Source organism: Neodiprion pinetum, chromosome 4 (genome assembly GCF_021155775.2).
Source record: "Neodiprion pinetum isolate iyNeoPine1 chromosome 4, iyNeoPine1.2, whole genome shotgun sequence".
Classification (NCBI taxonomy): Eukaryota; Metazoa; Arthropoda; class Insecta; order Hymenoptera; family Diprionidae; genus Neodiprion; species Neodiprion pinetum.
The window spans coordinates 25,072,503-25,091,752 of record NC_060235.2 but is presented as its reverse complement, the minus strand read 5'-3'; the positions used below and the strand labels follow the sequence as shown (position 1 = coordinate 25,091,752).

General features: G+C 43.4%; 2 protein-coding genes across 4 annotated transcripts; one reads left to right on the top strand and one right to left on the bottom strand.

Moving 5' to 3' along the window:
• Positions 1-5,892: 5,892 nt before the first annotated feature.
• Oatp58Dc (Organic anion transporting polypeptide 58Dc) lies at positions 5,893-12,806 on the top strand. 2 transcript variants are annotated; one of them, XM_046620651.2, is made up of 6 exons: positions 5,893-6,960; positions 7,045-7,154; positions 7,909-9,021; positions 9,484-9,871; positions 11,189-11,286; positions 11,413-11,554. In XM_046620651.2, the coding sequence occupies exons 1-5, from the start codon at positions 6,636-6,638 to the stop codon at positions 11,257-11,259; spliced, it is 2,007 nt and encodes a 668-aa protein (XP_046476607.1). In that variant the 5' UTR covers positions 5,893-6,635; the 3' UTR covers positions 11,260-11,286; positions 11,413-11,554. The 2 variants fall into 2 exon arrangements, with proteins under 2 accessions (XP_046476607.1, XP_046476605.1); XM_046620649.2 differs by having other exon boundaries at positions 5,899-6,960; positions 11,185-11,286; positions 11,413-12,806.
• LOC124216305 (solute carrier organic anion transporter family member 2A1) lies at positions 12,646-17,906 on the bottom strand. 2 transcript variants are annotated; one of them, XM_046620647.2, is made up of 9 exons: positions 17,295-17,906; positions 16,995-17,204; positions 16,551-16,809; positions 16,211-16,352; positions 15,805-16,096; positions 15,437-15,626; positions 14,939-15,197; positions 14,423-14,855; positions 12,646-14,021 (listed from the first exon to the last, which is right to left on the bottom strand). In XM_046620647.2, exons 1-9 carry the CDS (start codon positions 17,551-17,553, stop codon positions 12,898-12,900), a joined length of 3,168 nt encoding a protein of 1,055 aa, XP_046476603.1. In that variant the 5' UTR covers positions 17,554-17,906; the 3' UTR covers positions 12,646-12,897. The 2 variants fall into 2 exon arrangements, with proteins under 2 accessions (XP_046476603.1, XP_046476604.1); XM_046620648.2 differs by having other exon boundaries at positions 12,646-14,009.
• Positions 17,907-19,250: the final 1,344 nt, after the last annotated feature.

Below are 19,250 nucleotides of genomic sequence, written 5' to 3'. Positions count from 1 at the left end.
CGGGCTGAGAAGAAGAACCGTCGCTTCACGGTCTTACTCGATTCGTCCGTCTGTCCGTGAAGATCGCGTCAGTCGTAACGGGGAAAAAAGGGGTGGAGGTTATACACGCCGTACGGAGTTTTTGTTTGAGAGCCTTTTAATTTTTAAGCCTCCTAGATTTCGTCTCTAATGAATTCAGCGCCCCCAACTTGCGTCGCGGCGCCTGCGTATCGATCGGCAAGGTCCGTCAGCGATATGGAGATGCGCTCCGGCCCGGTATTAATGGATTAACTGTCACTCGAGCGGAGGGTTCATCGCACCCCCGCCTCCGATGACGAACATCTGAGGAAAGACTCCGCGTTCGGAGTCGCGAATTTTCACCGTCTTGACGGTGGTTGTACGACGACGCATTGCGGATGACCCTGACCCATCTTTCATACAGAACTCATCAGCCTCTTCTAAGCCCAAGTACAGTCGGCACTAAATCTTAACAACGGCCATTTTATCCCCGGCAACGTGCCTAAGCAACGTTGCTGTGTCATCTCGCGCGATGCAGGCAACATCTCAGAGGTATCGGCTACTCAACGAGTCGCATGACGGCGAACGAACTCCAGGACATTGTCATCGTGCTCTAGGAAAAAGGCGTTTCACGGTTAGCCGTGTAATCACCGTCGTTTGAGATCGCGTTGAATTATTTATGGCATTTCACGTGGAATGATTAAAATTCGTCTCCCCCCCCCCTCGCCTTTCCCGCCCCCCATACCTCCCCCTCCACCTATCCCCCCACCCACAAACCGCGCGCGAAGGCGTCAAGACGCTAAATGGTCCAGTCCAGTAATCATGAGTCTAATCTAACTCGTCCGGCCTGGCCTCGACTCTGAATGCTGTAATTTACTTGATTCACTCGGCAATTGGGTTGCAACATTCAATTTACATTTTTGGCTATCATTTTACGCGCGGACCTCTCAATCTTTCGAAAACGAGTTCCTGCGAAACAGCGGACTGGGATTTACCGAAAATTGTCAAGTAATGGGAAAGAAATGGCAGACAAGGAATTTCTGCAAACATTTACGCAATAGAAGTAGGTACCCTTGTCCATTGGTATCCGTGGGAAATTCAAACTGTTTTAGAAAAATTAGAAATCTTATATTACTTTCAAGAAAACAAGAAAGCTCCTTCGAATTGGATAAAGTTACTTTGGTCGAACAAAGCTGAAACTTTTTACCTAATGGAAGGATTTATCGGATTTGACACAGTGTTATTCTTTATCAATCCGCACCGTAAAATCTTGAAATCATCATCAAAGAGCAGGAAATGTTGTTTAATAAAGAAGAAAAAAAAAAAAAATCCAGACGAAGCTTGAAAGCCGGCTTGACAATTGATACGTATCTTTGGTATCCAGTTCATTTTTTTTTTTTTTTGTATACCTTATACCGATAGCTCAGTGTACTGGAACGATATTCGAAATAAGTGAGACGAAAATTTCCGGTGCTTGTAAAATATTCGACGACAAACCTTGCGGCGGCGCCTGTAATGTATCCTGTGGAATGCATGCATTTTCTGCCTTTGCGGAGCACCTGTGGCAGCCACACTCGATTGGCTTAAACTGCATTCGGCGGATCATGAAAATAGGCTGACGATAAAGTTGCCTCGGTATGTTCATTAATCCATCAACTGATATCCGTGACGAATCGCGTGTATACCAAGTAAACAATTTAGTTAAGAAGTCACATAGTCACAGTCACAGACAATGATACACCGGAACACGGATTAAGCAATGATTATTGATGCCCTGATTTAGTATTTGGGATAATTTATGAAAAGTTGTCATGAATTCTGGGGAATTGAATATAAATTTTGAGCTGTTGCGTGATCGAGTCCTCCACAAATTTCCTCATCGCGATAGCCTTATCGTTTGTTATTTACAATAAGGAAAGTTTTATGTCATATACACATGTTCAATGGCGTTTTACTGGGAGATAAAAAATCGTTTTTCTCGACTATGTGTAATCGGCTGCAAACAGTGATTTACGCTGTACATTTGCTGCACAAATTGCGATCTATTCGCAATACTATAGTATCACTTTTCGATAAGATTAGTGACAGGGGCATCAAACTTAACAAGGATGAATTTTATCTGTGATTTCTTCTATTGAGTTGCAATCTCTCGGGCTTCGTTCGGTAAGATTGTCTCACGCTCATGTGAAAAAGGGTGAACCATGCAAACTACAGAATATTCCCATTAATTATATTAAGAAATGTTTCTGATCACCGGGCAACGACATTATCGATGCATTGAGATTCCTTTTCTGTTAAGCATTAACAATAGAGACATTTCAGATGCATAAAAAAAAGAACATTCTTAACCTTCAAATTTAATTGTCTTATAATTTTACTGAACAATTGTGAAAATGACACCCAAAGTATTTGCAAGAAGTATTTCCAAGGGATATTGTCGTCGGCATTTCTAGAATGTATCGAATCATGAACTAAGTAGCCGAAGTACAATCGATCAAAATAACTGTAACAATAAAAATGCAGCAGTTATCGCAATTTATTGTTTGCTCCGGGTGCAATCACACTAAAGTATACCTTCGATAAGCACTAAATTTCAACAATTGATAACGATCATTGGCAGCAGCGACTGAACAAATGAAGATGATAAGAGAAAATAGTCAGGATGATTGGCAAGAAGAAGAAAATTTTTCACTCGCTACTCGTCTTATCAGATCGCGAGTTATCACAAGTTTCTTCCATTTTGTCAACGCACGTATCGATTTCTTTATTTCTCCTGTAATTATTTGGATAGCTGCAGATATTTCAGTATCAGGTACAACTACTACAGGTACTACAGGTTTGCCGTAATGATTTCCATATGCGCATAATAATTGTGCTTGCATCTACTTGTGTAGAAAGCGCTTAGAGGTAAGAAATCCATGAACAGCAGCTGACACCACTTTTGTTGATAAATAGTACCGAGGCTTAGTCTCATTGATTTGATGCAACAACAAAACGGGTTTGCCACGTGTAACTCCAATGTTGTCTCTAACGATTACAGTATTAACGCCCGTGTTATTACTTCAAACAATTATACAGATATCGACGCGATCGAATATCCTATACTCGCTTCTCCTCAATCGTTCTTCTACGGAGTAAAATAGAGGGTTGAAAAAGTCGTTTGAATCTAAAAATCCACTTTGAGCACACTCCAATCGAAGATTTTCAGACGCATCGATAGTGGTTGCTGTAAAATTTTCATGGATATATCGACAGTTGAAAAGGTTCCCGTTCCCTAATCAGGATATTTTAACGGGACCCTTCGCACATAACTTCTCGTCACGCTTTACAGTTTGTCATGGCAGATGATGGTCACTAACGTGGGAATCAAGGAATTATCAGGGTGATTTCCAAACGTATCATTCAGTTAGGTGTTTCGTATTTGACGTTGAGGGTGGAAGAGGGGCAAAGCAGCTATCGCTTGGTCAAAGGTTCAGGACTCTTTGAATTTGGAGAAAGATATTCCACTGAAGTCGATTAAGTCACTGCTGAGAGGATGAAGCTGTGACAGGTAAAGGATTCAATGATGCGATCAATTGTAGGTGACTGGATATCATGAATTTTATTGCGAGTGTACGACGCGTTCGCGTAGTGGGGAAAATTTTGAACATGATTCATGAACATTGAGTAGACCGGAATTTTACTTATCTCGGTTTGAGTGTTTCCACACACCTTGATTAGCCCTAGCATCTAGTTTTCAGCGACCTTCCTAACGCATTAAATCACAAGCTGCGTTTAGCGCGCTCAATTGCACCATCCTATTTATTTTTGAACCAAGGTAAGCACATCGCACTTTACTGACAGCGGCTTGGGTGGATTAAGAGTCATTCGTATAACGCGTTACTTTCTCGGGTCAGTCAAGCTTACTCTCTTTTCAGCAGTGGAATTTTTCTAATCCATTTTTTATGAAAATCTTTGAAACATATTCGACGTTATGAATTTTCGAAGGTACTATCATAGCTCACCCGAACGTGATGAAAGGTGATGTATCATTTCCCATCCAATGCTTCCTTTTTTCACACCCTTCTCTTGCCTCCAAAACGTTGTCTTAATCTTATCAACGAATTTTTTTCTTATTCGTTATTTATTTGTGACATTGTCGAGCTTCTCGTAAAATGCAGGTTTTGTAATTTTTCAAATTCTGCACCAGTTAATGATAGTCGTATTAATATTCAGGGTGGGATTCATTTCTCTCCTATTTATTTAATCAAATTCCACAAATTTAATTTGTTTATAGAAGTAACATTTATGGCTTCCATGCTCTCACCGATATAGTTAACTTGGTTGCAGAACTTAGTTGTAAACGAAAATTCCAAAACCGATTAAAATTAAGGCTCATAATTGCGTCCAACACTTTTGATGTGCGTAACTTTTGACTCTCGCGACTTGTCCAGTTATATTTCGCAGCAACAACATTTTCTTTGCACTTGAACATTCAAGTTTTCGATGGTGTTTTAAATCCATGTGATTGTACACATGAAACTGTATTTCCAATCTAAAAATATCAGCGTCACAATGTTTGAAAATAAAAATGGAAGATCAAATTCACTGTTTAGTCACATCACTTTTTTCACCACAAATTAAATTGGTTTTCGAATTTTTATAACCACTTTTCTTCAAAACCAGTATTTTTTAATAACCTTACCAAATTAAAACAAGTATTAGAGTCATTAAAATTATGTTTATTAAAAAGTTCTTTTCAGAACTATATAAATTAAATACAAGAGTTTATAGTTTGAAAATTGGTATCAAAACTACGATTATCCTACTCAGAATTTTGTGCAATAGTCTCTGTAAACGACGAGGTTTGAAAAAAAGAAACAAAAGCGAGTGATTGTTTCAGACTGAGGGCAATATGTATAAAAAAAACTGCATCAAATCTGAGACAGCGAGAATCAGAAGCTGATCGAGGTTAATCCAGGTATTCGAACATATTATCTCGAGACGCAAAAAATATTATGGCGACACTGAGACGATGGTCGAGGTCAGGATAATTATTCGAAAGTGACATTTTGACGGCAAGGAATACAGTCGGATATACGACATTTTGTTATAATAAAGTAAAAAAAACAGCCAAATGTCAAGGATGTCTAGAATCACACATTTTTGGCGTTACTTTCAGTTACTACGAAGTTGATGCTCGGCCTAATGAAAAATGAAATTTCAGCAATTAGTAAATCGCTATTAGCGAGGACCGCTCGGCGAGCATGCACGGTGGGCAATACGCCGATTAAGTAAGACAGCAATATAGGAGGAAGAGTTTCAAGCGTACATACACGAGAGTACGTAAGTCTGCTCTATTAAGCCATAATGGACGCACAATGTGAGCAGCAAGTTCGCTCTGGAGTAAGCTATCTGACAAGACGCGGGCATCCTCATGCCGATATACGCTTGTGGTCCGATCTCTGAAGTCTCGGAGAGTGAGAACCTTCGAGCATCTCTCGGGAAATCCCATCGCGGGGATTTTCCCCATTTTTCCATTGCAGCGAATGGACTCGACAAGTGGAAACTTCTGCTCAAACCCCGGCGAGAGGTTGCACCAATTGCTGCTGATTTTTATGACGGTATGAGCCGGTGATGAAAAAATGAAAAATAGAGGAAGCGTCGCAGAATTCCGTGCAGACTTCGTGGCAAAAGGACCGGCCGTTTGCTCTTGTCGGTTTGAATCTTGTAAGGGAATATTACGGTGGTGGTGGGGGGGGGGGGCTACGGCCGGCACGGCAAGGTGGTGACTGACTAGATACGTTTGATAAGAGCAGGACGGACGGACGGACAAACGTCTTGCGAGATACGCACACGGAGATCCAGCCGCTGGATGTGTTTGATTCGCGAGGTGGGGGTGGCGGAGTTCCTAGATCCTCAATACGTCTCAACAGCCGAAGGATCTCGCCCTCAGTCGGGATAGAATATCAGCACTTTTCGGATGCGGATTCATTAAGCGCGGCTCGATCGGCGTTTAGGTCTAATTAGGGCTGCGCGTCTCTCCGGACGACGTTGCAAGTTCGCGTTAGTCACTCGGTTAATTTGCTACATTTAGTTTAGAGCCTCTAACGGTGGGTGGCAGTGATCGTGTTCCTTGGAACATCATGCGCATACCCGCGAGCAGACCGGGACTGTGCGGCTATAGCGAGCATGAAGCAGCGTAAATAAACGATAAAGAAGACTTTATTATTTATAATCTCTCTTGTCAGTTGTTAGAGAAACGGTATAGCGGCAGAGCGTCTTTCGTTCTCGAGCTCGGCGTCACGGGGTTTTTTTTTTTTCCCATCTTAGTCAATCCTACAATCCGAACTCTCCCTTTTTCATCCGGTCTCTATCGTCCTTTATCATGCGGTGATTCGTAGGTGTTTAGAATTACGCAATATGTGAATTAGACATTACTCCATCCAGAAGTGAGTAAAAGATAAGATAGAATAGAAGAATAGAAACACGGCTGCTACGCGGTAGAGAGAATACACGTAAATATGGCACACCTGGCCGGGGTAGAAGATTGAAAATTTTTCAACGATGTTTACAACGCGTCAACAGTCTTCTGGGTAACCGATCCGAGATAAAATCGTCGCAATAGCTGCTCACCGTCGAGCAGAAGTCTTGCCAGCATGAAGAAGCCTGACAATAATTCAAACCACGATAGAAACGGTCCGGAGCATGTCAACCTGTTGAGAGTTCCTTCCTCGTCGCCTCAGACGCCGACGGCTCCGAACCGAGGGCTCGAAGATGTCTTCAGAGAAATGCCGATCACCGAGGACACCGCGTGTGGAATTTGGTGTTTCCGCGGTCCGAATTTACAGAGATTCGCGAACAAGAAGGCCTACGTTTTCCTCTACGGTGTCCTCGGCTGCATATTCTCCGCAAGCTTTGCTTACTTCAACGGGACCATCACCACAATCGAGAAGAGGTTCAAGATACCCTCGAAAACTACCGGTAAGAACATCCTCGGTCCGAATCGTGTTTGAAGAGCGGGATTAACGCGTCAAAGAGAATTCACTTTGCTTTTATTCTCAACAGGATTGATTAGCGTGGGCAATGACATTTCCCAACTATTTGTATCCGTCGTACTGTCTTATTACGCCGGTCGAGGTCACAGGCCCAGATGGATCGCCTTGGGCATTTACACGGTAAGTCTCTTCTCCGGCGTCTGAGTCAATTTTCAGTAGCACCGTGCACCGTCTCTGCTTCCTGAAAAACAATCCCAGTCCCCGCTTCGTACTTCCCTCGCCATTGTACAGCTCGATTCATTATTTTCCACGCGAGAGCTGGTCTACCTACCGCGCGTTTAACAGAGGTAACTAATTGTCAATTGACGTCGCGATGCTTACAGCGCGGAGACTGTCTGATAACTCGATCATATTTGCACACTCGTCGTTTCCATTACACTGCGACATCATACGCGTCCCCCTGGGTCTACATCCCAGGTAGCACACTTTTCGGGATTACTGTCGAATGAATACATGAAAAATACTTCTCTCAATTGACAGAAATACGGTGTGAATGTTCACCTGCGATGTGGTACAAATGACTGTCGATAAGCCTAAAGTGGAAGCTGTGTTTCAGAATATTCTCAAAGACATAGAGATCAAGACAAAGTCGAAACAAAAATTTGATATCACGTAGAATTCTCCGTATAGCAAATGTAATAGGATTAACAAAATCTTGACCATTGCTCTGATGACGACAAGTCTATAACTGTTGACTGTTAGCTGTAAATTGACAACGCAGCGGAGAATCGTGAACGTCTGGTTGACGAGTAGTCACCTATCGGTTCAAAATACACGCGTTTGATCTGCCAGCAATAACTGAAATATGAGTCGATCGCTGTGCGTAACCTTAGGTATCCGCTGTATAAACTGTGCATCCACGTATCATCATCAGGTCGTTGTTTTCTGCTGCCTAACGATGCTGCCCCACTTCATGTACGGTCCGGGTGAGGACGCACTGGCCTTGACCAAGGAACACGGACCGCTGGAGTCCAAGAACTCTACGGTCTTCATGGACAAGCAGCGGAAGAACCTCTGCCTCGGCAAAGAGGGACGGGGTGCCGAGTGCGATGAGGCGGAGGGGAACTTCGCGCCCCAGGTGCTGCTGTTCATAGCCCAGCTGATATCCGGTGTGGGCGGATCCCTCCACTACACTCTGGGCGTCTCCTACATGGACGACAACATAAAGAAGTCGAAGACCCCGGCGCTGATCAGCTTCTCCTACTTCCTCCGGATGCTGGGCCCCGCCATCGGCTACGGCCTCGCCTCCTTCGCCCTCAAGTTCTACATCAGCCCAACCCTGACCCCGACCATCACGACCCAGGACCCAAGGTGGCTGGGTGCCTGGTGGTTGGGCTGGATAATCCTGGCCATCCTGCTCTTCATATTCGCGAGCATAATCGCCCTCTTTCCGAAGACGCTGCCGCGGGCCGCGGCTCGGAAGGCTTTGGCCCTGGAGAAGAGCAAATCGGCGGCAAGTTTTCCGAACGAGCAGGAAACCGAGCTGCCCACCTCGATTTCCGACATGATGAAGACCTTCAAACGTCTTCTGACCAACACCACTCTCATGTGCAACAACCTCGCCGCGGTATTCTACTTCTTTGGTTACCTACCATACTGGATCTTTATGCCCAAGTACATAGAGATGCAGTACAAGCAGTCCGCCTCCATCGCCTCCCTCATCACCGGCACCGTTGGCCTCGTATTCAGTGCCTTTGGCATTCTCCTCTCAGGGCTCGTCATCTCCAAGTACAAGCCCACAGCACGCTACCTCGCCGCCTGGAACGTCATTGTCGGCGCCGTTTCCGTCATGGGCATGGTATCCTACGCCTTCCTCGGCTGCTCCGCCAACGACAGTCAGGTCTTCGTTCTTCCCAATGGCGAACTCCGTACCGAATTACCGTGCAACGAACACTGCGCCTGTGATTATGTCACCTATAATCCAGTTTGCTCGGAGGATGGCCACACCTTCATTTCCGCCTGCCATGCTGGATGCAAAAACCTCCAGGTCAGTTATTATGCAGCATCGATTGAGCATCGGTCAAAATTCTGGGTGAATGAAATTCGGGTTTAACGTTTCGAAATTCAAATCCCCCAGACGCTCGAGTGAATGCTAATTAGTGGAAATGACGAGAAATAGAAGTGGTTTGTATTTCCAAGAACGTCGAAACTTTTGTAAATTAGAACCGCCAGAATGATTTATATAATTTCGATCCACGTTTTTTCAATCATGACTACTTCACCGATCTACTCTAGACATGAGCAACTGAAGCAGAAAAATAAAGAATTCTCCACTGATTCCGTTTGATTGATAAATGCGATAAGTCCCATCACGTTTCACTGGCAGGCAAATATCAATGCATGCACGAATATTTTTTTTTATCGAATCTTACCATCTTCACGAGAAATAAGATGATAACTCTGAATCACATTTCTTGAGTCAAGATTAATTGAGTAATTCTCGATCCAGGTCGCTGAAAATGGAAGTAAAATATTTACCCAGTGCAGCTGCGTCAAACCAAAGGCGTCGCAGGCTTTTTCACTCACCCTTCCCTCCAACGTGACGGTCTTCACGGACATTGAACTTTTGGAAACAACGACAAAAATTGCGGACATGCCAATTTTGGGCACCGCCCTTCCCGGCGCCTGTCCAGTCGACTGTATGGACAAGTTTTACGTCTTTCTCGCTGTTGTTTGTCTTCTGAAGTTCAGCGGTGCCACCGGAAGAGCCTCGAACTTTCTTGTTTCCGTGAGGTGCGTCGATGAAAAGGACAAGACCGTCGCTATGGGATTTGGTTTGACAATAATGAGTCTTTTCGCATTCATACCATCGCCTATTCTGTTTGGATTCATTATGGGTATGTTTTAGAGTCTTTTGTAAGATATAATAACGATAAGATGGCTGAAATAGTGGATGAATTTAGAGAATTCATACCTCGATAACCGAATATTAAATTCGATTGGGGTTTATTTAATTTGTAACTATGTAGATAGAGTTTCGCTTACATAATTTTTCATATTAGAATAAATAGTTAGGAAGCATTTTTACTGAAAATATAATTAATCATTTCACTCGGTGATACGTTTTGTGGTACCTGTGATGTCTCAAAAGCGGCTTGATTAATTATGTTTAAATTTGGAGACGGTATTTTTGGATGATTAATCCGTTTTACCACAATTCTACTTTTCTTATCATCATATTTTTTTAATGAGTTAAATAACAAAGTTGTAAATTTCGAACGAAAAATTAAACCCCAATCTCAAACGGTCAACATACGCCTATTGTTTGAAAAATTATAGGAAATTTTAGATCATGGGTAAAAAGATGAATTATCCAAGAACGCTATAAAATTTGATGTAAGTTTGTTCAGCGGTTTTTGAAACATTTTGAGCACGGAAAATATGACACCTAGTAAAAAGGTTGCCGTTACTGTCGACGACTTTCTATCATTTGATTCTAACAAAAGAAAATATACAATTACGTAAACAAAGGTCGATCGATACAATTTTGAATAAAACAAACCCCATTCGAATTGGTTAATTGGTTCTTACGGTACAACGTTCCAAACTTCGAATGTTTCAACCTCAAGTTTTGTTTTATAGTCAATAGTTCTGCTAAGCGCCAAATCTCCAGCAGAATTGCTTTATATCAGTTATCGTCAATTTATCGCAAGATTACTTGAGGAACGATCGAATACACAATTGGGCATAATCAAAACGTTAAATAACCAAAATTCGTTAGAGACAAAAAGACGGAGTGCGACCTTTCTGGTAATTGTCCGTATTGAACGATTTTGATTTGTTTTGTGAAGTTATGCAAGATAATAGAAGTACATCATTTTAAACATTGTTTGAGATATAGAGGCGATAAACTAATTGACAGAACTGCGAAACATTATTACTGAAGTAAAGATTGAAGGGATTGAATTCTAGACTATACCGCGGGTTTTCTGTGAAACTTACCGGTCAACGGTAAAAAAAATACCGTGGTTATATGTTAAATACATCTAATGATACCAATCGGAGTTTCGATTGTTGACCTACTGGCCTTAGGCGGTGAGTTTCACAAAAAACTCACGGTATATGGAAATGATTCGGAGTGTCGAAAGAAAGAAAATGATCACGGATATAAGCGATGTGAAGAATTGAACAATTTTTGATTTTTTTTCAGACAGTACTTGTTTGGTTTGGGGTAAAACTTGTACCGGAACAGGAAATTGTTGGCTCTACAACGGAGAGGCCCTGAGATATTTGTTGAACTTTACCGCCGCAAGTGAGTATAAGATGTTCACGTAATACACGTGAGCATGAACACTAGTTTCGAAGGATGATCGAAGCTCAAGCTGTACACTCATAATTCATGCGCATAAATTTTCACCCAGTATTCCTATAACTACAGGCTTTGTCACAATTGGTACAATATTCGACGTGGGCGTTTGGTACTTTGTCAAGGACGTGAAGATCTTCGACGAGGAGATCGAGCTGGAGGACATCGCTGAAGACACCGCTGACACTTGTGAACCAAGAGGGAAATAGTGGAGTGAACACCCTCGAGAATGATAAAAACGAATTCATCGTCAGAAACAAGACTTCCCAAAGTACCTTAAGCATCTCCTTAGATATTTATAATTAAATTATACAGTATAGGTACGACCATTTCAGCGGTACAAGTACCGGAAGCATATTTTTCTACGTGTATACCTATCGACGTCATTATACTATTCTATAACAAGTTATATGTAATTTATAGCACTTGCGCGAATAACAGAAATCGTGTCAATCCCAGATATTCCAAGGTGAATAATTCTTGCAAGACGGGAATGTAAGACCTGGAGATGGCAATAAAAATCTAAACAAAAATCTAAACACTTTAAAGGAAAACTTCGAAAAAAGTTCAATCGCTTTAGTAGTATAAAATAAACCCAGTACCGTCATCGCACAATAATGATACATTGTATTATTATAATTAAGTTTATCCGTTTCGAATGTCTCCATGTCTAGACTCTAGGTCATCCGCTTTATAATATTCTCGCTGTCTTTAGGTCACCCACTATGCTAGCCGTCAGTACTGCTGATGAATTATAAAAATGAGAAATTACGAGACAAGGAAGATACGTAATCAATCGTTGGATGACGCACGCAGCGTTCATGAGTTTTTCAACAACTTATTAATCAGGTAATTTCAACATTCAATGTTTGACTAATCGAGTTTTATCCAAAGCTTGAAAATCAATTTATTATTGGGCGTCATTGGCCGAAAATGAATTTTCGTGGCATCGAACAATTTCGCGGTCAATTATATTATTAGTACGAAGTCACCAACATTAATGCTTCGAAAATTCTTTTACCTAATTACATTTCAGATAAGTTTGAATTTTCTAGGAATTGATGTCTGTACTTGACGTGAAATTAAAGAGTCAGAATGAAATGGAAATTTAGGATGGTTAAGTGACGAGTGAAAGTGTAAGAGATAAATTTCGATTTTGACGACATGATTTTGTCGAGAGCAAGCCAACGACAGTCTAAATTGAATAATCGTAATAGATAACGAATTGTAACAGAGAATTTAGAAACTTGTTTACCAGATCATAGAATACTTTCGTGATTCAGTTTGTAATTTTTTAAAAACTCGAAGCATAATCTCAATGCCCTGCATGTCTATAACGTTTTAACAAGACTCAGTTACTCAATTCGACTACGTTACAGTCGTTAGGTGCTCTTCACGATGCCAATGTGTAAAAGCTGTACGGTGAAAAATTAGGCAAGTTGCAGAATCACAGCACAAATCAGCATATAACTGTTTTATTGAATAAATATATAAAATAACATGTTTCCTTGTACTATTCAGAGTGACGCGCGATGAGCGGTCGAGCTCGAACCCAGCTTAAAAATCTGTAATCAATGTTAGCAGCTTGGTTCCGCCAGGTGAAGTGGATGGACTGTCACTGCCGAGATTTTCCCGGGACCTAGCCGAGGCCTTGTTTTCTTCAACGTCCGAGAGAGGCAGACTGCCGAAACCGGAAGACCCGCTGCTCTGTGGTGGTGGACTGGTTGGCAGCGGAGGAACTTCCGGTTCCGCGACAACGTCCTCAAGCTTATACTGCTCCGACTTTATCGGACTCTCAGGGCTTCCAAGCTCCTTGCTCGGATCGTAGACGGGAATCTTGTCGAGATTTTCGCGGCTGAGATGACCTTGAAAGTTGTCCTGACTGGCCTGAATGCTCTGGATCTGGAAGCCCGGACTGAGGGGGGTCGTCGGCTCCTTGTCAAGGTCCAAAATCGGTATTCCGACCTCGTTGAAGTCCCCGGTGAGCCTGTAGGGCTCGCGTCTCGCCGCAAGCTCTGGAGTGATCTTCTTTGGTCGCTGCGGAGCCTTGGCCGAGTACTCAAAGCTGTCAGTCTTCGAAAACCCGTCGTCGTTGTCGCTCCTCGACTCGAACTCCCTGACTCTTTCTTGGACAGGGCTCAACGAGCTCACGTTCTGCATGGACCTACTCGGCCTCGACTTCCGTCGTTCCCTGTAGACACCGTCCTCCTCGTCGGACTCGATTGCCGGTTTGGGCGAATCCTGTGTCGGAAAGGATGCTATCCCGATGTTGTTCAGTACAGGGTCGAAGTCTCTGCTGATCACGTTCCTCCTGGTCCTCGGGCCCGCACTGCTTAGATCAATCTCGACGTCCGAGTCCAATTCCAATGGTCTGTAAGCGATTTCGGTGCTGCGTTTTCGCCCTACCGTGTGCGTCTCGTCATCCGTTGATGAGTCCAGCTCGTCTTCCGTTTCCGCTGCCGTTCGGGCCTCGGTTACGGCAGGCTCGGTACTCTTCGTCCTTATGTTGCCTGGACCCAAAGGTCCGAATTTCAGTGGAGTGCTCGTTTGCTTGGCTTCTTCCGTCACCGAAGGCTGGTTGACTCGTTCCTGAGGAACTGCCGTGACTGAATGCACAGTAGGCGTCACGGCAGTATCAACATTCCCAGGATTGTCGTCAGGGTTTTCATCTACGGTATCAACTGGTGATTGTGATAAATGATTGTGATGAATCAATCTCCAAGGGGTAACCGCTTCTAAAGTTTCGCGTGTACTTGACCTCAGAACTTGAAGAGTTCAAAAAAATTCATGACTGCATGACTTCAAGTGGCTTAAGTGCTTTCACGGGTTTACGACTACGAACTTTCAAGAGATATCAAGTGATTCTACGTAAATTCACGAGGCTTTACGTGATTTGAAATAACTTCAAATTGCTCCAATTAACTTTAAGGAACTTTAAGCGACTTAATAACTTTACGTCACTATAGGTTACTTGAAGTGGCTTGATGACTTCAACTGATTTCAAGTGATCTCACAGGATTTTTATTCACGACGTACACCTGCCTTCAGGATTGGTTACACTCTTGCACACATCGTTACTTACCAGATTTTGCTGGCAGAGGTTCCACAACGCCTCCCAGTAACGGAGACGTTTGCACGCCCTGGAGCTCGGTGTCCTCGGGTAGATCAATTTCGGGGTATCCGTACAGCTTAAGATTCCTGCTGAAGTACCAGACGAGGAACTGGAATATGGCACCTATCGCAGCGATGGCCGCTGAGAGGTAGCAGATGTAGTCGGCAAGCTTGTCAGTGTCATATAAGCGGCAAACGATTTCGTCGGTACCCCAAAGCTTGCAAGTTCTCGCCACGATTCGTTCGTACAGCATCTTTCCAGGCATGTAAGCCAGCATGGCTATGTGGGCCATGTGGAAACCTACGGTCAACGCTTTGTCTTGCGGGTATATGGCCCTGAAGACTATGATCACGTTTCCCACCGCCGCCGTAGCGAGCAACGCCGTAATCAGAACCGAGCTCACCTAGTATCAGAGGTTCGAACAGTCGTTGATCATAGATTCGGAGGAGATGGCGGATGGATTCTTGATAACTGGTCTGTACTCACCTGATAAATTATCCAACCGATGTGACAACTCGTTGAGCCGCAGGGTCCGTCCACAGCATCGATGTTGCCCAAGCCCAGCATCTCCTCAACGCAGCTACAGTCGCTGTAGTACTTGGTGTTGTTAACGAACTCAACAGTCGTGCAGCCCGCGTGACACGGGCTGTAGAACGTGAATCTTCCTTGTTCGTCGCACACTGGGCGAAAGTCCGCGTCACGGGAACAGCGGCAATTTTTGTTGCAGTATTTGAGGAGTATCAATCTGTAAATTGAGGAGTCTGCTGAAGTATTTCAGTGATAAATTTAATAACAGTATATGTTAATTGCATAAGAAAAAAAAAAATTCATATTCACCGGCAGTATTTTTACAGAGCAGAATCTAAATATTTCGTATTTAAAAACCTTGTTCTAACCATGCAATAGATTTTTAATTGGTGATTTCGTATTCGACGACTCGTCAACGAAGCAATAAAATCGAAAGTGGATAATTGTTTCTCTTACGTATCCCTGTAGGTTCCAACAATCGACGGCTTGTCGCATGTGGCAAACGCTAGAGCTAGAAAAATTGTTGCCGTTAAAGCCATGGCTATGACGGTGTATCCTGCCACATACGACGCTGCGGGCCTGAACTTTGCGATGATTAGACCAGCGATAATGACTAGCGAGCCCGCGATGATGGGTCTTGTGATATCTGAGGAGAATAATTGAAGATGATATCTTATTGCAGGGGAATGCTGAATGTCACCAATCAAACGGCATATCCTTTGGCAGTCATAAAAGTAGCTGTGCCTTAATTATTATTATCAAATTTGTTTGCTTATTTGACCGAATTGTCTCTTCGAAATGACTAGAGATCAAAGCGAGCTCACGTGCGACTAATCTGGACGTCCATGGGTCACCGAATCCAAGGTACATCCCCGTCGGCCTTGGGATGTAGTACCTTGACTCGAGAAAAATGCTTTCATTCGCCATGAAGTTGACCAATGCGGTTATGGCAAACGAGGCAGCCAGTGCATTGAATATTATTATTTTATTCTCAAACATCCTGAGCACTGATCGAAAAAATCCAGTACTGGCAAGTGCTTGGTTGTAGGATTTAAAGCTGCTGCGTCTGGACCCATTTGCACTGTCCAAGATGGAGGCTGCAGCCTGTTCTACAACCTAAAAAAACTCGTTTTGTACAATGGCATCGTTAGAATTTCATCGATTTTATGTTATATTTAATGTTTTTCATACACCCAGCTGTATTAAATGATATCAGGTACATGCGTTCACCTCTGAAGGTAATCTTCTCGGAAATATAGCAACGAAGAAAGCAGGAATTATTAAAAGAACTCCTAGGATCGGCCAGCCTAGCCACCATGCTCCAATTTGTTCCTGGTAAGTATCCACTCTGCTTAAGCTCTCGGAGTCTATCCTAAACACATTTATTGTCATTTCAGTTTATAATTTACACCATCTGCCAGAGATGCGTTCGCTTGTTGAAGATAATCATCACCAACTTCTTTAAATTCAACATCCTACGTCATTAAATATACCGAACACTACCAACAGTGTACCAAAAGTGTTTGGATTTACTTTTAACTATTTTATAGCCTCAAGTCAAATTGCTCACATCAGGCATAACCAGGCCAACAAGCAGCCCAGCAAGACTCCGAAGCACGTGACAGAGAGAACAACTCCGATGTAGATAGCGACGTTCTTCTTCTTGGTGTTGTCGTCAATGTAAGATAGTGCAAGCGCGTAATACGCTACGCTCGCAATTCCAGAGATGATTTGCACGACGATCAGCAGACCAAGAATCACGTAACCCGTGTCGGTGCTGTCCATGGTCAACGACGCCGTCTCCGGGGAGCAGAGCTCTGGACTGTCATCTGTCGACAGATATATTCATTTTATTGACAGAGAAATTTCACGATCCTTAACAGGTTTCAAGCATTCGTAGTGTGACTCGATCAACGTGACTACAATCGACTCCTGTCGATACTTTCGATGAGCTTCACTTTCACTGGCGTGAATATCGATTCTACCTGCACCCTTTCATTTCTCTCAAACCTACCAGAATAGAGTGACATGTGGGTGACGTTTGTCGACTCAGCTTCCACTTCGTCACTGCTCGCCAGGTGTGGAATGATCAGCGAAATATAGGCGACACCTTGCACCATTACCCAGCCCCCGGTCCATGCGGCTCTGTGGATTCTGTCGCCCCAATACGCGACGAGGAGGCCAACGAACACAGGGGTCAGGCATGAGAGAACAACAACCCATTCTGAAAGGGATAAAAGAGAGCCGTGGGTCACAAACAAGGGTCTTCTTCCACTGTCGAAGGAGGCAAGAGAATGATGTTTCTTTGACTTACCGATGATGGTCGGATCGAACTGAAACTTCCTGGCAATAGTGTGACTCGTGATCAAGAAGTAGGCTTGAGCCGCAGCCTGGACTGTTCCGATGGTGCTAACGAGACCAACGAACAGACTTCGCGTGGCGAACCTGGCAAGTTTGGGGCAGGACATCTGTCCGCAACCACAGTCGATGGATTCATCTGGAATGGGATTGGCGGGTCCTGACAATCCCCCCTCGAGTTCCGACCTTACCACCCTCTGAGGTCCGATCGCCATTTCGATCCTTGTGAGAAACACTCTTCACTTCACTGTTCGAGAGTTCATAACCGATCGAGCGTAATTCGTTATCAGATTGATCTGATGCGATGACGAATCATCCACACCTCGCGATGTGACTCGAGGCTGGTTGTTACAACTGCATGTATCGACTCACCGAGGTTCCCGACACACTTTAATGTTCGACGAAATACTTCAGGGTGAAAGGATAAGCGATACTCCGTAGTTCTTTTTTATCTCAGGCACGAATTCGCCCGTTGTTTTTCTCAAATTCGAGCATTTTTTTTTACCCCGGATGAAACGTCTGACGAGAGAATTAACCGCGGAGGCACAATCTGGTCGCTGGAGCTTCTATAGGCGCGGTGATTCGAGTCCACGTGTTATCTTCGCGTAGATACGGCAACAGATATCTCGCTTGATAAAGTTGCGTGACACACACGCCTTGTCTTCTACTGGCGTATATGGGCCACGTCGAAAACCCGCGCAAGGATGCCCTCCAGTCTGAGGGCCCTTTGTTTCATTTCCAATTCAGGGCCCATTCTCGACGAGGTGAAAAGCAAACTCCTTGAGAATTCGAGGAGTCGGGCCGAACTTACGCCTCACAGTTGCAATTTGTTGACTCGTTGTAAAACATGCTCACCCAGAGCGTAGCTCATAGTACGTAGAAATTAATCTTGATTCAAGTAGTTCGTATCAATGACTCATCGTTCGTTGACTGTAGAATAAAAAAATTACTTTCAAGCGAATTTTACGCAATACGCAATTGCGGATGCTGCGATTGACTCAGCAAAATTATCGTCACTCGTTCAAAGGTTTGAATTTTTTTTTTTTTTACAGCTTTGGAAATTTACTTGAGGTTAGTTATATCAACATAATATAAGCAAACTATAATAGTTGTACTATACATGTAATGCAATAAGTCTTGAGCTGAGAATTGAATCTTTCAAAACACTCAAAACTAACAAAACTTTATACCATCTCAAAAAATGTTCGATCTCGTCTGTGATTGCGATAATTGTGAGAATTCACCTTTAGGATGTGGAAGAATTTTTCGATTCGATTTGGGAAGGAAAAACTCTGAACTCTAACCTACAATTTTTATCCGTCTATCAATTACAGTGCTAAAGCCAGAAAGTAGCAATGACGAAAATGGAGTGTCTGAGTGTGTTATGATTTCGGAAATTTCGGAAGGTTCTGGAACTCGCGAGACGATACGGTAAAAGTCCACCGCAGTCGGCGTTCTAAGAAAATGACGGATGCCAATTAGCATATGAAAGCCTCTGAGAGGCAGAGGGCAGCTTGGGGCAGCACTTGGCAGGGCGATCACGTTTTTGAATATTAAGGGCGGGATTACACGCAGGGCTTAAGGCGCGAAATTTAGTCCGGCAGAACCTGGAAAAAATCACCCTTAATACCCCTCGATGCGCCCCGGTAGGCGGGGCACCATCTTCCCAGAAATGTCTACCTCATTTGCATTCGTATTTGCACTTGTTCAAAGAAAATACGTTACCTTATCGGCTCTGAGTACCGATCGCCGACTAATTGCTCGAACTTTTATCGCAAGACATCGGAAGTTTGATGATCATGAAGTTTGTCGTTTCTTTCGATATTCAAGTCAAACTTTTTCCGAAAATCATTAATTTTTTCCCTGTTGAGTTACTCAATTTCTATTCTCATTTATACGATTCTTCTAGTTA

Coding starts and splice junctions, on each gene's coding strand:
- Oatp58Dc (XM_046620649.2), top strand. CDS start 6,636: ATGAAGAAGCCTGACAATAATTCAAACCACGATAGAAACGGTCCGGAG. Junction 9,022..9,483: donor CTGGATGCAAAAACCTCCAG/GTCAGTTATTAT, acceptor TTCTCGATCCAG/GTCGCTGAAAATGGAAGTAA. Junction 9,872..11,184: donor TCTGTTTGGATTCATTATGG/GTATGTTTTAGA, acceptor ATTTTTTTTCAG/ACAGTACTTGTTTGGTTTGG.
- LOC124216305 (XM_046620647.2), bottom strand. CDS start 17,553: ATGGCGATCGGACCTCAGAGGGTGGTAAGGTCGGAACTCGAGGGGGGA. Junction 16,353..16,550: donor TTGGCCTGGTTATGCCTGAT/GTGAGCAATTTG, acceptor AAATGTGTTTAG/GATAGACTCCGAGAGCTTAA. Junction 14,022..14,422: donor ACCTCTGCCAGCAAAATCTG/GTAAGTAACGAT, acceptor CACAATCACCAG/TTGATACCGTAGATGAAAAC.